This window comes from Bactrocera neohumeralis, chromosome 4, assembly GCF_024586455.1.
Source record: "Bactrocera neohumeralis isolate Rockhampton chromosome 4, APGP_CSIRO_Bneo_wtdbg2-racon-allhic-juicebox.fasta_v2, whole genome shotgun sequence".
Lineage (NCBI taxonomy): Eukaryota > Metazoa > Arthropoda > Insecta > Diptera > Tephritidae > Bactrocera > Bactrocera neohumeralis.
Window position 1 is genome coordinate 85023516 of NC_065921.1, and position 21323 is coordinate 85044838.

General features: G+C 38.5%; 2 protein-coding genes and 2 non-coding genes across 4 annotated transcripts; 2 read left to right on the forward strand and 2 right to left on the reverse strand.

Moving 5' to 3' along the window:
• Positions 1–13228: 13228 nt before the first annotated feature.
• Positions 13229–13302, reverse strand: Trnan-guu (transfer RNA asparagine (anticodon GUU)). Its single transcript has one exon. It is a non-coding gene; the product is annotated as a tRNA-Asn (tRNA).
• A 1026-nt stretch (positions 13303–14328) lies between these two features.
• Positions 14329–14402, reverse strand: Trnan-guu (transfer RNA asparagine (anticodon GUU)). Its single transcript has one exon. It is a non-coding gene; the product is annotated as a tRNA-Asn (tRNA).
• Positions 14403–16074: 1672 nt separating this feature from the next.
• LOC126754901 (general odorant-binding protein 56a-like) lies at positions 16075–16747 on the forward strand. Its single transcript, XM_050467106.1, has one exon. It carries the CDS (start codon positions 16138–16140, stop codon positions 16633–16635), a length of 498 nt encoding a protein of 165 aa, XP_050323063.1. The 5' UTR covers positions 16075–16137; the 3' UTR covers positions 16636–16747.
• A 1878-nt stretch (positions 16748–18625) lies between these two features.
• Positions 18626–19337, forward strand: LOC126754900 (general odorant-binding protein 56a-like). Its single transcript, XM_050467105.1, has one exon. It carries the CDS (start codon positions 18693–18695, stop codon positions 19188–19190), a length of 498 nt encoding a protein of 165 aa, XP_050323062.1. The 5' UTR covers positions 18626–18692; the 3' UTR covers positions 19191–19337.
• Positions 19338–21323: the final 1986 nt, after the last annotated feature.

A 21323-nucleotide genomic window follows, 5' to 3' on the forward strand; every position in this document is an offset into this window, starting at 1 on the left:
AGCTCGCTTGTTACGCTTATCGCCTTTTGCATTTTAATTTGCATTAAATATTAATTAATGGCAAGTTTTACGTTTGCTTTTCAACTTGCATGTGTGTGTGTGTATGGCTGAGAATGTGTTGAAATACGTTTAAAAATGTTGAAAATTCGGTGCAAGTGCTTTGTGCAGCTTTCGTTCACATGATTAATTTTGAATTTTTAATTAAAATCGCTTTTATACGTTCAATAATTGTATTACAATTGGTGGAAAGATTTTTTTTTACATATCAAAACAAAAAATTAAGGTGTAAGCATTATGAAAAAATGAAATGTGACGTTGGAAATAAGACTTCATTTACAGGAGTTTCTAGAAAAAAACTGCAGACATTATTCTTTTACTTTGGTAGCCATAGAATACGTTAAGTGGCGTCTGATTTTCTCCCTTTCTTAGCCCTTAAACTGAATCAATATCAATAAGTTACCTAAACTTCCAATGATCAGAGTGTGACAAATCGAGATGACTGTAGGAAATGTCTAGAGCAAGGCAGCAGGGAAACAATGAAGCATCTCTTGTGCACTTGTCCTGCATTGGCAGGACTACGCTGTAAGCATCTGGGGTCCCCACGGAATGATATTGGGCGAATTATTTCTGCCAAGACGCGAGTGCGACGACTGGTTGTGTTATGACAGGCGATATTTCGTCTCGTTTACTTACAGATCCATTTGAAGGAAAGAATCCTTATTTTCAATATCATCAGCGTATTCCAGCAGATACATATAAAAGATTGTACCTTCTCTATTTAGCTCTGCAGCTCGAATTATTTTCTCCAGGAGTAGATTGAAGAAGTCGATAGGGAGTCGAACGGCTTGGAGAGGACCAGTGCTTTAATCTTTCACACAGTACGCTCAATAGAATCTGATATGCGATGTTAAGAAGGCTTATTCCATGGTAGTTGGCGCAGATTGTGGGGTCTCCCTCTTTGTGGATTAAGCTCACTTATATTCCAATCGTCGCATGATTTTTCCAGAGCATATTCTACAAAGAAGTGTATTCATGCTTTTTATCTTGTTGTTTTTCAGACGGGTAATTGCTGTTCGGCACGATCTTGAGCTCTCATAAGTGCGCCCCAAGCGTTCATAGAAGACTTCTTTGGTCACATAGCCCTACTCTTCCGTCGGGAAGTGGGCGCAAATCCGCGATATGTTGAAAAACCCCGCTTTGATGTGTTTAGTGGCTAGACATTCATCCATCGGGGTGAATGCCAGGACTCGGCGACGGAGTCTCTTTCACACCACGAATCCTAAACCGTATTTGCGCACCTTTATATGACCGCTGTAGGAAATACCACAAAGACCTACTCACTTCAGTCCTTGTACCGTCCATCGCACTTCTTGGACGGCAGTGATGTCAGCCTTTACTCTTACGAGGACACCAACCAGCAAATCTTTAATGATGAGCAAAAGTTTTTTTTTTTAAATAAACTTAAATTTATTTACTAATGATATACAGCAGCGATGTAAATATCAACTTGTTTACACGGTAGTGATATACAATTTGTATATACTCTTACGAAACTCTTATGTTTACTTACAGACAGTAAACATTTACGAACTTAAATCTCTTAGGCCTCACTGACAAGTGACAAGCGCTTACGCATACAAATACAAGCGATTACAACTGCGCACCTCACACAAGCTCCCGAAGTGTAGGGGCGCTAAAGTTAATCTCTCCCACTTACGACAACACATACATACAAACCAGCCAGACTCGTATCAGTGCGCTCATATTTGCTCGCATGCCGCCACCGTGCAATTTGCTATGCCTGTCGTGCGCATATTAATTTTAATAAATTACTTAATTATTTCGGTATTAAATTTTGTGTTGATGCCACTGCGGATGGCACAGACAAATCGTTTGTAAAAAAGGTTGAAGGTGAGTTTAAGGCAAATAATGTGAAGAGCACGCGGCAAAAACAAGAGAAACTGAAAAAACTGTTTGTGCGACTTTGCACAAACACGCACACGCTTTAGTGGCAAACTTTTCGCAGCGCCTCACAGCAGCGCAGCGCGGTGTTCCACGGCGTATACGTACTCGCATTTTCCACCTAATTTGCTTGCAATGCGCGAATATGTAATGAGCGCACAAATTGACGGCTTTATGTGTGTGCCGTTTGTTGTTGTTGTTGCCTGCTTACGTGGGTATGTGGCGTTAATATTTAATGCAACCAAAGCGCGGCAAAGGCAATGACTTTACATTGTTGTAGTTTTTTCTGCGTTCCATTATTTTTTATAGGGAAGTAAGAGGCGGTAGCAGGCTGTATGTCATGTATATGAATTATTTATGCAAGGAAATTGTAGTTGGGAATTGGCTGTGAAATTCATTGTTTATATTGCAACTCATAATTATGAAAGAAACTTCGACGTGCTGTAGAAATATTGGGTAGTCGAAAAAGTATTTTCGTATTTTGATAGATGTCGTTGCAGTCACATATCTCCAGTGCTACCAATCACATTGTGTCATACCATATAGAGTTGGAAAGGTAAGATTTTAAGCTTCATTTAACCAAAAAATTTAAACAAAAAAACATTAAATTCGGGGAAGTTATTTTGACATTTTTGTATAAAAAGGGAAGAATGCCAAACAAGCCACTAACGAAATTTGTGAAGTTTACGGAGACGACGCTTTAACTTTCGTGTTTGGTGGGATTGGAAAGGAGTTATCCACTATCAGCCTGGTCGTGTGATTGACTCTACATTTTACTGTCAACAACTGATGAGATTGAAGCAAACAATCAAAAAGAAACAGCCAGAACTGATCACCAGAAAGAGCTTCGTCATCCATCAGGACACCATTAGACTATACAACTCTTTAATGACTCGCCAAAAACTGGGAGAACTTGGCTGGGAAGTTTTGAAGCATCCACCATATAGCCCTGACCTTGCACCATTGGACTACCAATTGTTTCGCTCAATGCAGAATTCGCTTAATGGAGTAAAGTTGGCTTCAGTGGAAGCCTATAAAATTACTTGTCACAGTTTTTTGCCAAGAGACCATAAAAGTCTAGGGAAAAAATTGCAAAAAAGTGGTCGACCAAAATGGTACATATTTGGTAGGTACATTAAAGTTCATTTTAAATATAAAAAAATAAGTTAAAATTGGATTGGAAATACGAAAGGACTTTTTCGACTACCCGATGTATTTATTTTTTTTCCACTTTTTAAATTTTAAAACATTTTAAATTATTAGCAAAATAATTTTTCAACTCATAACTGCTTTTTTCCAACTCACTGTATTCCATTCCGCTCATTAAAAAACTTCACATGATAGCCAGTAAGCAAAAAATATGTGTCCGTATGTCTGTAAAAAAGTGGAAATTATCTCTATGCGCCTGCATGCGTGCAACAACACTTCACCATCGTTTACTTTTAATCACTTTTCACTCGCATTGCGCACAACACCATATCAAAAAGCGCCGCAAACGAGGTGACGGCATCAAACGTCGACCTCAGCTCATACATACATCTCAACTGCCTGACAGTCTGTGCCTGTAATCCTCCCGCTTCGTTACGTCCTCGTATGTGTGCTTACCGCCCGCGGCTAAGTGCGACAGACTGGGTATGCAAGCAAGCACATGTGTTGTGCCGGATAATTAATTGCCATTTTCTTGGCAATAAAGCCAAGCCGTTGTTTAACGTTTTTTGTTCATATTTTTTCTGCAGCTTTTCCTGTTTTTCTTGTGCGCTCATGCCTTTTTTATTTGTACATCCTTTAATCACGAGCTTTTTGCGCCAGCGTCGTTGTTGATGCTAATAATTTGTAACCTCTTGCTGCTAAAATTTTTGTTGTAATATATGTTGTGGCTTATTAAAGTCTCTTTTCACAAATTTATTTGGTTATTTTTTGTATTTTCGCTAATCAACGCCTTCTTTAAACGTTTTTTACTCGCTCGAAAAACAAACAAGTTGACACGCCTATTTTGTGAATTCTCTTTTTAGGCAAGCGTCAGCGGTTCATGAAATATTTAGCACTTCATACACACACTTATTCGTAATGGAGTTGAACTTGTTTATTTTGCCGCTCATTTGTTGTAATTATTATTAAGCGTTCGCCTGTTTTTAGGTCCTAGATTGGCAATAATAGGCGCTCATCAATTTTTTAGGCACGTAAATGTGTGAAAAAACAAAAATAGCGCTATGTATGTATTTCTTTTTGAAGTAAGCTTGGGTTTCGCTGCAATTTTCTTGGTAAATAATATCTTTGAATTGTGTAAAAGCTATGATTTTTATGAAAATGTCATTGAGATAGATTGGTTTGAAGAAAAAAAGCTCCGTGTGAATAATGAAGTGGAAAATATATGTACAGCAATATTTGGTTCATAAGTTATGTAAATTAAAAATTCAAGAATCATGTTAAACGTGAGCACAACATGATTTGATGGAACGAACAACGTATACGAAGTTCATCTCAAGTTGGTTAAAATTCAGAAATCAGAGTATATCTGTAAAATAAAACTTAAAAATAAGAACTACACTGAGAAAAAGGGAAATGAGAACTCTAGCCAGTGTTATCTATATGTTGGAGTTCTCCAACTGTGAAAACATTTTTTAAAACCAAACACTTTTTATAGATTTTCTGCTCTCTTGCCAAGAAGTTTAAAGAGTGGGCGAGTTCGAGACTCACTACTTTTTTTTAAAGAAAAAAACACAGAAACTTCAAATTTAATGTGGAATGTATTACACGATCTTGGTGGCGAATCGAGCGTCCCAAAACGTGAAATTATCTGCTCATCGAAGTGTTCTCTCAATAAATGCCTTGATTAATGCGTTGGTAGAAAGTGTAGCCGTTTGTTGAAACCAAATGTCGCCGAGATCGCGAGCTTCAATTACAGTATTCGGTTATAATGTTGCGATAACGGTCGCCATTGACATTTACGTTCTCACCGGCATCATTTTTGAACAAATATGGACCGATGTTCCACCGATCCACAAAGCACACCAAACCGTTGTTTTTTCTGGATAAAATGAACTTGAATCTCTTCAGGTTGTTCTTCATCACAAATCCGATAAGTTTACTTGTTTACATACCCATCAGCCTAATCGCTGAACAAAATTTGGTTGGAAAACGTCGAATCTTCTTGGAACTTTTCAAGCGCCTATAGAGCGAAGCGATGTTGCTTGGGAAGGTCGAGCGGCTTCGGTTCTTGCACAAGCTGTATTTTTTACGCTTTCTATTTAAGATCTCGGCGTAAAATGCGCGAAGTCGTGCCATACGTTAGTCCGAGTTGCTGCGAACGGCGCCGAATCGACTCTCCACGGTCTTCGTGTACACTCTCAGCTACGGCTGCTATATGTATTTTCTTCACTGCGTGCAGGAGGTGCTCTATCCGTTCGAATATTATCCAATACTGAATGCTGGGTCTTAAGATGGGTGATGGTGGTGCAATAGTATACTCAGTAGGCCGATTATGTTGACCATAAGTTGAGCGAAGCCCACAAAACATATTCTTTAGAAAACGTAAAGTTGAACGATTCAAAACATTTCTTAAAGTCGAAGACTTTCTATAGCTGTTTTTGATTAGTAATTTTTTGCTCTCTTGTCTAAAGATGTGAAAGCGACAACAAAAGTTTATTGCATCACAATTATTGCCCGCTTGCTTGAGTATAGTTTTTTTTGGCTGGAGAGTAACGCTTGGCGAATAGAAGACAACTTCCCTCTCTCATTTCAGAGACAAGAATCTGTATTTCCAAGTTTTTGAAGTCGCTCCCATTTATATTATGTATACTGGACAGAAATATTCGTATCCATTCTTTTCCATTTCCTCTGTATAAAATTCGAGGTGCCTTCCGATTGATGGAGGGAAATTTATAGTATCTTATAAGTAATACAATATCTACACTTTTTTATTAAGGTTATTCACTACTACTATACTAACTCCATAGAGATTTTTCTGTTTATTTTTAATTTTCACATTTTATGGAATTTTTCTTGCTTCCAAAAAATTGAATAGAACTTTCTCTCTCTCTCTCTCTTTCGCTCTACACAGAAGACCAATTTAAATTTTCAACTGCTACAATTCTATTCTTCTATTTCACGGCTAACCATATTTCTACAATCCGCACTTTTCACCGAACAGAAATCCTTACGAATTCTTCCCAAAAGCCAAAGCCACCAGCGCAAGGAAGAAATTAGTAGCTGGCAATTCGATATGGAAATGAAGAGGAAATGAGCAATATTGCACCTACGGGAACGTTTATCGACGGCGAAAGCTACACCGAGCCAATGTAACAAACAGCGGCAAAGAAATTGCAGAGACTGTGCTAAGAATTCGAGTTCACAGATTGGCAAGTAGGAGAAAGTGCGTAGAAAGTGTCTGCAGATAAAAAAACTTGCCAAGTACCAAATGAATGCCCGCACGAGGATTATGACGAGCGTGTGCAAGTGATAAGCGCACGCTGACAAGGGAAAACAACACAGTTTTGGGAAAATAAACACACCCCGACCACCCCACGGCGGCGGTTGTTGTAGCTTTTTTGATAGCTTGCCTAGGTGCCCCACACAATTTGATTTCCATATCGCACTTTCACGCGGGAATATTTGCAACTGAAGACGAAACTTTCTCGCCGACAAATTTGTTGATTGTGCTCCGGAGACTAAGCGCGCTCACTTGTGCGTGGGTGTGGCTGTGTGCTGGCAGAGAGTGTTTGAAAAAGCGAAATACGAGTATATAAGTAATAACAACAAAACAAATAAACTAATGCGTTTTGCATAAACAGCAGCAGCAGTGGCAGCCGCTGGGAGCGAAATTGTGACAACACGAAGAAGACTACAATGTGTCTCCGTTGTAATTTTATTGAAGTGGGCGTGACCAATTTGCATTTTCATGCCATTAGTATGATATTGTTACTGTAATGGTGAAGTTTCAGTTTTGACTTTTGCTGTTATGTGAATATTTTGGTTGGAAATCTTTGCGTTTGAAAAAATTGTGAAAGAAGTTCAAGAAGATAGCGGCTAGAGTACAGCTCGCACAATGTCTTTGATTGCGCGGAAAGCAGATTTGTTTAGAATTGTTGTATATCTTTGTCTGTATCTTAAAAAGTTTTGTACTTAACATTGGTGAAAAAAGAAATAACCTCATTGTTTGCCATTTTAATCTTCAGTAGCTTGAAGATTATAGTCAATAGTTGGCATGTCCGGATTCTGCCTTTGTAGCAGCTGCAAAGAATATTTCGAGTCCACCACGCGAGGTATGGTTTCATCGGCTTCGGAAACGGATAGAATTGTGCTTCCAGCTTCGCTCCATCCCAAATGTTTGAAAGCGTTCTGATCGCTTCCCTTACCCATGGTAGCGGCGGTCTTTGTTGGATTTTAAAACTTTGACACCGCTAAGCCATCCTGCTTCATCAAATGACGGCTGGGATGCGCTCGGTTCGTGGTACATTCTCGAGAAGAGGGCTTCTAATAGCTTAGTTTCTACTATTTTTCACCGCTCCTGTGACATTTGTCCCAGCAGGTAACTGTGGTCTATGAGCGCGACAGTCAAAACCCGTTTCGCAATCTCATTGACCGTCGCCGCTGCCTTGGAAGTTGTCGCTTTGACGTCTGCGTGCCTGGCTTCTAGCTTCCCGCCTACGTCTTTGCACTTCCTCTTTTAGAGGGTGCTTTTGGGTCCCTCTCCACGCTGTCTCTTTCCAGCGACGTGATCCTGATTGCGATTAGCATACGCTGGGTCCGAGGCATAACACCAGTTACGAGTGGCGAAGTGTGCCCGGCAGGTCTTCATCTCCTCTCTAGTCCAAGCCAACTGTTTCACCTGTTCTTCCTTCAGGCTGGACTTGCCTTCGAGGCGGTTGCATATTCCGACCACTGCCCTGTATCTTGCTTTTGCCTTCAACTCCTCTTTGCTTAGCTTCCTCCCACGGCCCTCTCTTGTTGCCAGAGTTTGAATCCTCGGTCGCCTACAAAGGAGAGCGAAGAAGCTCTTCAAAGCACTTTATTGGTCCGAGCCTTCATGGACTGTGTCACCCGTGCGTTGTAAAGCTGATTTGGCAGTAGCTTTACAACCACCGCAACCTGCTCCCGTTGCAGTGGATGTGTGGCTGCAGACGACACAGCTCTTACGATCGCTGTGCCCGCCCGGGGTAGTAGCCTCGTCTCTCTTTCTTGTCGTCCTCCATTACGAGTTTCAGATTCAAGGTATCTACCCCTAGCATTTTATACCTACCGCCAGGTTCCTCATTAGCAATGGGCGTTGTGTTACCCATTCACCTACTTCTGAGAATGCATTTAAAGCAGTCCAACATAAGGGGATGATTGGGGAAATACGTCAACCTTCGCTGGAAGCCGCCTGTCTGAAATGTAATGACTCTGACGGGAGCCAGCTTGAGATCATGACATTGTAAATAGCGACACGCACTGTCTAGTCGACACTCGCGCGGATGATACAGCTAAGAGGAATTTCTGGAGACCCGACTTCAAATTGAGGTTTATTTTTCGAAAACCAATCTCTCAGCAGTCGCTCAATACATGATTTTCTGTATTTTTTATTTCATAAAGTCTTTACAGCGAAGCATAAATTAAACCAGGAATTTCGCTCGCACAAAAATATGCAATTTACTTCTGACAGCTGTTGCTTCAGCCCTTCAGAATTTTCTAGCTTCATTTATTTTCCTTCATATTGCGTATGAAGGTATGTTATTATTTGTGAATAGTTATGGAAGCATGACGAAATCTTGGCGGCACATATGGTAATCACCTCAAGAACGCTTAGAAGTACCTTCCGCAAACGCAGAGTGCGCAGCACTTTCCATCAGGTGTCACCGACTAAATTGAATTGAATTGAGCTAAAAGTCGTTTTTTTGGCCTTTTCAAAGCAAATATCCACCGCTCATATCAGTTTCCAACTTAATACGTACAGTGTCAAGTGGCGGAGCGTACAATATGCATAAGTAGATGGCATATTGTTGAACTGATTACTTACCCTTGATGGTGGCATGTGGCAAGCGACATTTTAACGGAAGTACAAACAACTTAACTTACATTACCACCTACCAACTGAGTCTTTCACATGTGCACGTGTATTTGTTCGTATGGAAATTCGCTGAAGCATGAATTCTGCGGCTGTGTGGAACCATAGAATTATCATCGTCATGTTGTGGTGACGTTGATGTTCACGTCTTACGCTGGTTGGCCCCAACAAAGCAATTATTGTGGATGGAGATAAAGTAATGGAAAGAGTTGGCAAGAACTTCATGAACTCCTTGAAGAATAGAGAAAGCTGAAAATATATGCTTAGTAGTCTTTGTAGAAATTTTTGATTAAGAAAGTCATGTTCATTCTACTTGCCCTTTTTTGAGGAGTCATAATTTCATCAGCCGTTGCCGATGAGTTTAAGTAATCAACCTAAATCTCTTTGAAATCAGTCAAAACAAAACAATAAAAACGAGAAAGTTTTTGAGCCCTCAAAAATATATTCTACTATGAGTTATTATTACACTATGCATACAATTTTTTTAAATTTCTACCATAAAACGACAATAAATTAACTAAACCTCCTAAATTAACCAAAGCGAACAATTCGACCTCGATGAGCCTTCTCTGTTGGTCTGAACGTCGGTATTCCGAGTGCAAAAAGGTATTTCCTTCGCTTTGAGTGATAATCAGATGCACGAAAGTATTTAGCATCTGCGGCTTTACTTCCTATCGTTCTATCAATCCTGGTGTTATGCCTCGGCGATTCGGGAGCTCTAAAGTACTCAGCAGCTGCAGCTAAAGTTTCTGCTGTTCGGTCAATCCTGGTGTTATGCCTCGGTGTTTCGGGAGCACTAAAGTACTCGGCAGCGGCAGCACGTGCATTCTCCACTTTGGTTCCGGAAAAACGCTTTGGAAACTCAGGTGCTTTCAGATATCCAGCAGCGGCGGCCAATCTTTCCGCGGTTCGATCAATCCTGGTGTTATGCCTCGGCGATTCTGGAGCCTTAAAGTATTCGGCAGCATTAGCAAGTGCATTCTCCACTTTAGTGCCGGAATGACGCTCTGGAAACTCTGGTGCTTTCAGATAGTCAGCAGCGGCGGCAAATCTGTCCTGTGCCAAAATTAGTGCATTGCTTCGAAACTCACTCGCGTCGGGTGTTTTGAAGTATTCGGCGGCTGAGGCGAGGCGTTCTTTGGTTTCGGTTTTCATATTTTGTTTTGATGCTTGTGGTGCTCTGAAATACTCTGCGGCATCGTTCATACTATCCTTGACATCTTTGGTTCTATAAAGTTCAGCAATCTGTCTATCTAAATCATTGGTAATATATTGAGTCTCCGGCAATATGGCGGCGTTAATGCCAACCACTATGAGAGTGCTGATCGAGTATAGCAAAAGTAATTTCATTTTTATTTAGTAGAAAATTTAATCGGGTTTATTTCTAACTTTAGACTGCTCCTTATAGTCGTTGTAATTGAACTGTGAATGCAGATTTAATTAAACCGAGCTTATATACTAATCATAATCGTTCTGAGAGATCTTCAGTTTTTTTCTAATTTTCTAAAGGTTTTCTTCTATGCTTACACCAACTGTTGATTGTTGTTATTTTGTTGTAAATATATAGCTGATTAGTAATTTAGTTGGTGGGTCAAGGCGCTAGCCGTATGCGACGTTTTCAACGGCTGTCGTCATATAATATTATTTCTTATCAGTTGTTCAAGTCCGAGCGCTTTTGTTCTCAGTTTTATACGCAGATGTGTATATACTATATATACCTGTCGATTATAGTGAATGCTATCAGCATAAATGATTACTTGAAATCAACTTAAGTTATAGAGTATATTTAGCTTTAATGATGCTATAAATAGCGTTGCTTTATGAATGACAGTGGATTTAAGGCTAACAGATACATTTTGGTTAAAGCTTTTTAACTGACTTCTAAGCAAAAAGTTAATTGTCTCATTATTTATGTTCATCCCGAATTTATAAATCATTGGATGTGAATTCGTTTCGAATCTCTACATTGAGAAATTTTCAGATGAGGAAAGGAGTGTGTTTTAGGTTAGTCAGTATACTGTGGTTTTAATTTTGGTTACACAGACTCCTGTTGATCTTGAACTGTATGGGTGTTTCATGATAAGCCAAATCCAACAAAAGTTGTACGCTCAAGAAGCACTTTCAAGCAAATGGTTGTCTGTTTTTCCAGAACAACTGGACATATCTCAACCACACCACGAGAACAATACAGTACAGTAAATTCTGAGTGGAACGCAGTCATTTGCTTGCCAGTTGTCTTAGAAGTTAGGAAAACCAACTGCCGAAGACGGATCACTCTTCACCACGATAATGCGAGATCTCAAACATCGACAGAAGCAATTGCAAGACTTTGATGAGTCATGCTCCGTTTAGTCCTGACGTGGAATCAAATGACTTCTTTTTATTTCCGTACGTAAAATATAAACTAAAAGGTTAACAGTTTTCGACACCTGAAGAGGCGGTTGATACGTTCAGAGCGCATGTTTTGGAGATGCCCCTATCAGAAAGGAAAAAGTGATTCGAAAATTGGCTCCAAATCATAATAAAGTGTATAGATCATAATGGAAAATATTTTGAAAAACAATAAAGCGATTTTCGATAATTAAAATTTGCTTTTATTCTTTAATCTCGAGTTATTAAAGGTAACCTTGGTATACAAACTTTTTCACAGAAGTTGTTGTTGACATTTATAAAATTTGTACTAAAAAATAAAATTAAATGTACTAAAATAGATCTAGACGACGACAACGAGGAAGAGGAGAATTCTTTTGTGTTTGCAACATCAACTTTTTAGTAATTTTCAGGCGCACGAAAGTACTCATTTACTAATTTCTTAAACTTGTACTGTAAAACAACAATAAATTAACTAAATCTACAGAAGTGCAATATATCGACGACGATGAGACTTTTCTGTTGGTCTGAACATCGGCCTTCCGTGTGTATCGGCCTTCCGTGTCCTTCGCCTTGAGTAATAATCAGATTTACGAAAGTGTTTAGCAGCTGCAGCTTTAATTTTTATCGTTCTGTCAATCCTTTTATTATGCCTCTGCGATTCTGGGGTGCTGAAATACTCAGCAGTTGCTGTTAAACTTTTTGCCGTTCGGTCAATCCTGGTGTTATGCCTCGGTGATGCGGGAGCTCTAAAGTACTCAGCAGCGACAGCAAGTGCATTCCCCACTTTGGTTCTGGAAACACGCTTTGGAGACTCTGTTGCTTTCAGATATTCAGCAGTGGCGGCCAAACTTTCTGCGATTCGATCAATCCTGGTGTTATGTCTCGGCGATTCGGGAGCCTTAAGGTATTCGGCAGCGGCAGCAAGTGCATTCCCCACTTTGGTTCTGGAAACACGCTTTGGAGACTCTGGTGCTTTTAGATATTCAGCAGCGTCGGCTAATCTTTCCTGTGCCAGTATTAGCGCATTGCTTCGAAGTTCATTTGCGTCGGGTGCTTTGAAGTATTCGGCAGCTGTAGCGATGCGTTCCTTAGCTCCGGCTTTTAAATTTCGTTTTGATGCTTGTAGTGCTTTGAAGTACTCGGCGTTCATACTATCTACATCATCTCTGTCACTATAATGCTCAGCAATCTGTTTCTCTAAATCATTCGGAATATGTTGAGTCTCCGAGATAGTGTCGGCGTTAATGCTGCCTACTATCAAAGTGCTGACCGTGTATAGCAAAATTAATTTCATTTTTATTTAATGGAAAAGTGAATCGATTTTCCTTCTAAATATAGTTCGACTGCTTTTCATAGGCGTTGTAATTGAACTGTGTGTAAAAGTGTAACTAAGCAGACCTTATATACTAATCATTAAATAGCTGTAGTTGAAATAATGAAATACCTTTGAGGGCATTCTCAGAAATGTTCGGTAATATATTTCTTAAACGTTTTTGTCTATACAATAGTTGAATCAACTGTCAGTTGTTTTTTGTTGTAAATATTCAGCTGATTAGTACTTTAGTTGTTGCCTTAAGGCGCTAGTCGTCTACGCCTATAATATTAGCTCTTATCAGTCGTTCAAGCCCGAGCTCATTTGTTCTCAAGCGCATACACCTAGCAGAAGTATATACCATATATATGTATATAACTATTATGTCGATTATACTGAGTCTTATCAATATGAATGATTATTGCACTTCGTTTCAAATTAACTAGTTTTTAGTGTGCTTTCGGTACAGAGACATGACTTTATGAATATTAAAAATTATTTTTGCAATTATGTAAACTATGATATTGTAAAAAATATACCGCCCCCGGGTGGGCTCGAACCACCAACCTTTCGGTTAACAGCCGAACGCGCTAGCCAATTGCGCCACGGAGGCTACGAAATCCGTTGGTCTAAAATAGGGTTCAAAAAGAAATATGAAGAAAAGATAGAGTATATAGAAAGCATTACATCAATATTTTGCTTATTGAGCTGATTTAAAAAGTTGGCAGCATTGAAGATAGTGACTAACTCAGTTCAATGAGGTATCCGCATACTCTGTTTTACAAATTCAACTTGATAACTTTGTTGTTGTTTTACATGTAAGAGAGCAGAGAAACGACCAGTCGAAGACAGCTATTGCTTTTACTCTATTCTTTCACAACTTAGGAAAGAAAATCTGAAGAAATAAAGAAACTAGGAGGAGTTACTACTTACTGGAATAATATGAGAATCTAAAATAAGTTTCTTTATTAATTTTCTATCAAGACACACTCATCATATGCTATTCAATGTTTTTTGATAAGACGCTTTCAATGGAATTTACAATTAAAGCTAACTGCTTTGCTTACAATTCCTGAAAGGTTAGACAAACTACTTATAAAGGTGATATGTAAGCATTTTAATCAGCACAAATACAAACATTACTTTCTAAAGCCTGCGAATTTTAATTCTCAGGCGATAAACTACAACTGAACGTAGTATCCGTTAAATATTTTCTATCAACAAAATCTCTCTTCTCATGAATTGCACATTTCGTGGGAATGCAGCATATAACAAAAACCTGCTTAATTTACAATAAAAAGCTTCCTGTAAAAATTCGCAATAATTGCAGTAAATAAGTTTATACTGATAACATGTCTCTAGATTACATCTCTAGTATATAAAATGTTAGACTACATTGACAGTCTTCAATAAACTAACAAAAGCAAAACAAAACAAGTTTAACATAAAAGTTTCAATCATTTCCAGCATTTTGGCGACAATATTGATCTGCATATGTGCTTTCACAGCTTTATGTAGTAATCTAAAGAATCAAACACCAAATCAGACTGTACATACATATATCGTGACTCAGTTTGTAACACACCAAGGAAGCTGTTATGAGTTTGTATTATGAACTCTACCGCAAAATATGTTGTAACGCCCCCGGGTGGGCTCGAACCACCAACCTTTCGGTTAACAGCCGAACGCGCTAGCCAATTGCGCCACGGAGGCGATGATTAATACTTTCTTGAGTATCTATAATCGCTGACCATTCGATCCTTGTTTACTTTATTTCCTGAGTTTTCTTGTTTCCAAGACAGAAATCAGAATCAATCCTTATATTGTGTAGCTGGAAAAGTATTTTCTAATTTCTAATTAAACTTAAACTTATTTTTTTATATTTATAATGAACTTTAATGAACTAAATATGTACAATTTTTTTTCTCGGCGAAAAACTGCGAAAAGTAATTTTCACGCAGTATGCATTGACCGAAAAAATTGGTAGTCCGATGGTGCAAGGTCAGTGCTATATGGTAGATGCATCAAAACTTCCCAGCCAAGCTCTCCCAGTTTTTGCTGAGTCGTCAAAGATGTGTGTGGTCCCCTTTCTGTTGATCAGTCCTGGTCGTTTTTTTCGATTGCTTGCTTCAATCTCATCAGTTGTCGACAATAAAATGTAGAATCAATCGTTTGACCAGGATGGAGCAGCTCATATTGGATGATTCCCTTCCAACCCCACCAAATATTCAGCATAAACTTTCGAGCGTCAATTCTGGCTTTGTGACCATTTGTTGAGCTTCACCACGCTTGGACCATGAACCTTTTCGCACATTATTGTCGTATTCGTCTCCTGTTACCATTCACTTCAGAAATGTTCGATTTCATTTCGTTTCAGCAAAGAATCGCATATATTAATTCGGTTCATTAAGTTTTTCACAGACATGTGTTCATGTGGTACCCAAACATCGAGCTTCTTTTGGTAGCCAGCCTTCTTTAAATGGTTCAAAACAGTTTGATGATGAATATAAAGTTCCTTAGCGATATCATGGCTGCTCATCTGACAGTCCTGGTCAATCTTTTCCATAATTTGATCGAATTTTCCAACGATATGTCGACCAGAGCGAGATGCATCTTTCACAACGAAATTGCCAGAACGGAAGCGAGTGAATCATTCTTGCGCTACACGAACTGATACAGCATAGTCCTCGTAAACTTCACAAATTTCATTGGTGGCTTGCGTGGCATTCGCGTCTCTCTTACGCCTACTTCCCTGCACTTCCTACATGTGGGCGTATTCAAATTAAATTATATCAAATATATCAATTTCAATTAGGGAAGTTTTCAATTTGATCTTTTGTTAATCGTTGATTCCATGGATCTACAGAACCTGTTAGAGCTTTAAAAAATTATGAAATGATCAAAAGAGCTGCCACTTAGAGGAAAAAACTCAAAAATAGTAAAATCTCTTCATTTTTGACTACGAAAATTTTCACTTTAGTTTAAACCCGAATAGTATATAAATAAAGCCTTGGTACCACTTACAAAGATTCTGTGCAAAATCAGACAACCTGAATTTAAATTAAATTACAAAAGAGATAAGGGAGAAATTCCTAAGACAAGTACTTATATGATCAGATCATAATTTCAAATTAAGCGGAACATCTCTTGATATCTCTTGTATATTGCAACGAATATTGAAATAGTTTCTATTTTAGGAATTCCAATGCATTGAAATAAATATTTCCTGCTAATTCGAAAGTGCATCGTGCGTTTAACGAAAAACAAACATTGCGATTACAAGGAATTACTAATAATGCGCTTTCACCGTAACTAAGCCCAACAGTGTAACCGTAACTAATTGATAAGAGTATTAGTATATAAAGACACGCACTGCAGTCAGCATATCATTCAGTTCGATTATACATTACAGTAATCTACTAAACACAACCCACAAAATCAGCAAAACATGAAATCTTCTATCATCTGCTGCATCCTGGCGACAGTGTTGCTCAGCCTGTGCATTTTTAACGCGGACGCGGGTCTGCGCAAGCCCAAGAAGCTCACACCGGAATTAGAAGCAAAGTTCGAAGTCTTGACCGCTTGGATTGCCTATCGCCTCAATTTGAAACATGCCAAGGAAGCTTGCGTGGGCGAATATGGCTTTTCGGATGAGCTCGCCACCAATCTGGTCAAAATAAAGGTGGCGAACCCAAATGATCGCGAGAAGTGCTACGTGAACTGTCTCTACAATAAATTGGTATTCTATAAGGATGATGCGATCAACAAACAGGCCATGAAGGAGTCGTTGTATGAAATTGTTGGTGAACAACGCTTACTGAATATTGTTGATGGTTGTCTCAACGCTGGCGGCACCAATGCGTGTGATAAGGTGTATAAATTCCATGCTTGCGCCTCACCGGAATTCGACAAAGTACGCAGTGATATATTCTTGCCCGACGAATAGATAATTTCTATTAACTTGAGTTAATGTATTTATTTAAAACAATTTATTTAAGAGATTTTTTGATTGTAAATTACAAAAATTTTTAGTAAGAATAAAATTTTTAATAAAACAATTTAGTTAAGTTTTTCTTTCTATTGTATATGTTGATAAAATTATAACATTTAATAACAGGGTAAAGAAAACATCGGTTGTCTTATATTGGCGGAGAGAAGCTGTGGGGAAAGTTGTGGACTCTCACCAAAGGTGGTGTTTTTGTTCTACGAAACCGTAGTGAAGGCAATCATGTTCTGTGGTTTATTTGTCTGTTAGGGGGCGCTGGAAAAGACTACACTTTTTAAGAAGCTTGAAAGTGTCCAAAAAGCGGCTCTAAGAGGCATCTCTGGTACACTGTGGACTACACCACAATATCATTTTATGACAATTTAAACATCACCCTTGCACATTGCCGGAAGGTTTTTGCTGCGAAATGTGATCTAAGGCTCAGGGAACCTGGGTATACTTGGATCACTGCACATTCCACTTGTAGCGGCTTTTTCTTAGCTCACATACCGACGAAAGATACCATATGTGAATGGGGAGAAGTTGCTGCAGAAGACGCGCAGTGAGCTTTTTAACGAATGGGTCGAAACACGCCAATCTAAGATTTAGGCTACCGGAAAAATGGTACGCTTTTCAGGCAGACGTGGCTGCTACTAAGGGGTGGCAGACATTCTGGTAAGGAGTACAGTCTCTTTTAGAGAGGTGGGCATTCAGAGCTTGATAACTGTTTGCTCAAATTTAGTCGAGGATTGGTCTCTTCTCACAAGAATTGGCATCAAGCTACTTCATAATCAGACTCGTTGGGTGCCTGGCCAGAGCGGAATCGCTGGCAATTTCAAAGCCGATGTTCACATTGGAATGTGACTGAGTTGGACCTCCATTAGCGTCTTGCGTTCTAGCGCCAGATCAATGGACCTCGCATATGATTAGCAACGCAGGTTGACGACTCACTTCTGTGCGACTGCGAGATCTTTTTGACCCAGAGCAAAATGCAGGAGATCTTCTGAATTCCTGCCCTGAACAATAGGCATTTATGCGGAAAGGTTAAAAAAATTTTCGGACATAACCAGTTTTATCTTCGGTGAATCAAAAGACGTAACCGAAACTGATATTGGCCGTCTCAACGAATTTTTGATTGGATCGAAGCGCTTCGACTATTTATAAGGGTGTTTTAATTATTATATAGGAGATGCCGGTTAGAACGGATCTCTTAACCTAACCTAAAAACCGGGATAAGGATTACATGTCCAGCATAGTTAGCTACAAACTTTAGAACATTGTAGGCTTACCATCAGTTCAACAATATATTTTAAATTTAATACATAATAATTTAAGAATATATTTACACTTAATTTTAGAAAAGCAATGGAATATGTCGTCTACTTAAATTTTTGTCATCTATCTTGATTAAAAGTTCGAAAAATTTTAAGATTGCATATTTTGTGCATTTTTGTCACCCTGTTAATGTTTTATTTTGTTTCAAATAATTGTGCAATAACTTTCTCACATTCTAGCGAATTTAAAAAAAATCTAGTCCATATTTCGTAGTAATCTAAAATTATAAATAAACCCTTTTTACAACTTACAAAGATTATCTTCATGATTCAGATTACCTGAAATTAAATTAATTTCCAATACTGATAAGGAAATTCGCAGTACACATGTAAGTATGTATATATGATGGGAAAACACTTAAGTATGAACATCTGTTCATATCTCCCGATTATTGCAATGAATATTGAAATAGTTCCTAGTTTAAGAATTTCATTGCATTGCGTTGGGTATTTCTTGATAATTCAAAAGTGCATCGTGCGTTTAACGAAAAATAAACATTGCGATTACAAGGAATTACTAATAATGTAGCGCTTTCACCATAATTAAGCCCGACTTTGTTGTCTAACCGTCACTAATTGATAAGAATATTAGTATATAAAGACCCGCACCGCAATCAGCAAATCATTCAGTTCGATTATACATTACAGTAATCTACTAAACACAACCCACAAAATCAGCAAAACATGAAATCCTCTATCATCTGCTGCATCCTGGCGACGGTACTGCTTAGCCTGTGCGTTTTCAACGCGGAAGCGGGTTTACGCAAACCAAAGAAGCTCACACCAGAATTAGAAGCGAAGTTCGAAGTCTTGACCGCTTGGATTGCCTATCGCCTCAATTTGAAACATGCCAAGGAAGCTTGTGTGGGAGAATATGGCTTTTCGGATGAGCTCGCCACCAATCTGGTCAAAATAAAGGTGGCGAACCCAAATGATCGCGAGAAGTGCTACGTGAACTGTCTCTACAATAAATTGGTATTCTATAAGGATGATGCCATCAACAAACAGGCCATGAAGGAGTCGTTGTATGAAATTGTTGGAGAACAACGCTTACTGAATATTGTTGATGGTTGTCTCAACGCTGGCGGCACCAATGCGTGTGATAAGGTGTATAAATTCCATGCTTGCGCCTCACCGGAATTCGACAAAGTACGCAGTGATATATTCTTGCCCGATGAATAGTAAGGTTACATTGAGATAGATGTGTCTGATGAAGTGGCGCTGGAGAGAGGAGAGTACTCGAAACCATGATTTGTTCTTATACCTATAAAATATTTTAGATATTGTAGTTTAATTAAGATTAATAAAAATTAGTAACTAAATGTGGAATGAGTTTTGTTTTCATTGAATGTACATAAAAATAATTTTTAACCAGAAAACCAAGATTTCTACTGCTTGTGGGATCTTTAAGAGTGTTTCGGGTAATTATTTAGATATATTTTTAGGTAAATTGAATTAATCTGAATTGCCGATAGATTTTAGGTTTAGTTAGCTCTTCAAGTCAAAATGTTTTGCTTACATTCTCAAGTTTCTGTCTATAAAGGCTCTCGGCTGTACATCCACAGCTTCTTAAGATATTAAAGCTAGTGTACAATGTTCCATGATGAATTAGTAAACCTTCTAACAGTAAAGTCGCATACGCCAACAGCGCGTTAATAAATGACAAAGTTGCTTCAATAAATTCATATCAAAATTCTACTCAACAAAGCTAAAACTACTGGGTTATGTGCTTACCGTACCACCGACTAATTACAATTTATTTGACATATGAATCCTGTCACCTACACCTCCCGCACACATTCAACCGCAAAACTTACCACAAAGAACGTGAGCGTCGGAAAAGCCGCCGTAAAGACTGCTGGGTAAGCACATAAAAAAGCATCATTTGATATTTACTGTCAAAAGCTTTGTGAGGGGCCGAGCAACGAGAATGAGCAATAAAATGAGCGCAAAGAAAGGAAGTGCGTCCAGACATTGTATCGTTTAACCAATGCGCCCAGTGTCTAGCCAACAGCAATGTGAGTGTCAAGTAGTAAGTTTTTCGGCTGACTGCCTTAGTGTGTCACTTAAATATTATTGCATCTCTCTTGGCTGGCAGCAGTGTGTAGAGAGTGAAATCTGAGTAATCAGTGTGCCAAGCAGAGATGTCAGCTCTAAAGTGAAATAGACATTGTTGGGTCGGCAACAGTGAAAGCACATATAAATATAAGAAGAGGAGTAGTGGCATTTACCGCAGGAGCTGCGAAGGGACGTCACGCGTTTGGTCACCATGTTGCTTGTATGTTTTATGGCAATATCGTGTATCATTAACGTTAATAAGACAGGCGAAGCTTAACCGAATTGTTTATTGTTGGTGACCCCACAACAGCCAAAACAAACTACAATGACTTCGCGGCAGTTTGCAGACCGAAATAAGCGAGGTTAGAGTATTCAAGTCGACAGTGGCATTTCCAGCTCCCATTCGTTGCATACCGTTTTCATTGTTCCGACGCGTTTGTCGTTGTTCAACCTTTGCAGTCTTTTTCGAATAGTTTCAAGCTGTCTGTTGGTGTTTGTAGCCACATAGATGCTTTTTTTCAGCTGAAACGTGTTGTGGGCTTTGATTAGGGTAGGCTTTAACATTGGCATTCCTCGATGGTTGCAATTCAGGTTTCCAAAGGAGGGCAAATATGTGGATAACGGTGTATAGTGTCCGGTTTTTATATTTGATTGCAACACCCAATGTAAGAAATATAGGAGATAAGTGTTAGAGGGAATTTGTACAGTGGTCTACTTGGTATTAAAATGAGTGAGAAATACTTTCATACTTAGATGGAGAGAAGTAATCTGAATCGTTTAAAAAAAACGAGTTTTTATTTTGGAAAAAGCTCGTCTATCTTAATTAGAAAATGTGTCGAAGGCTTAAGAAAAGATAAAGAATAAAATCTTGCACTTTATATTGACATCGTATGAAAAATTTTTATAAAAGCTCGCAAAAGCTTCAAAAGATTATAACGTTTCAAAGCTCTCAAAAAAAATTATAATAAATAAATATAATATTTTTTTTACATTTTTCTGCAGCCGTTATAATTTCTCAAAAAGTTCGCAAAAGCTTATAACGCGTAAAAAGCTCTCAAAAAGTTATAATAAACAAATATTTATTTTTTTTTGCAAAATTTCCATAAAAGCTCTCAAACAGCTCGTGAAAGCTTCAAATGCTTATAACACTGGAAAAGCTCTTAAACAAATTATAATAAATAAATATAATAATTTTTTTTTCTACAGCCGTTACAATTTCCATAATAAGTACAATATCAAAAAGCTCGCAAAAGTTTA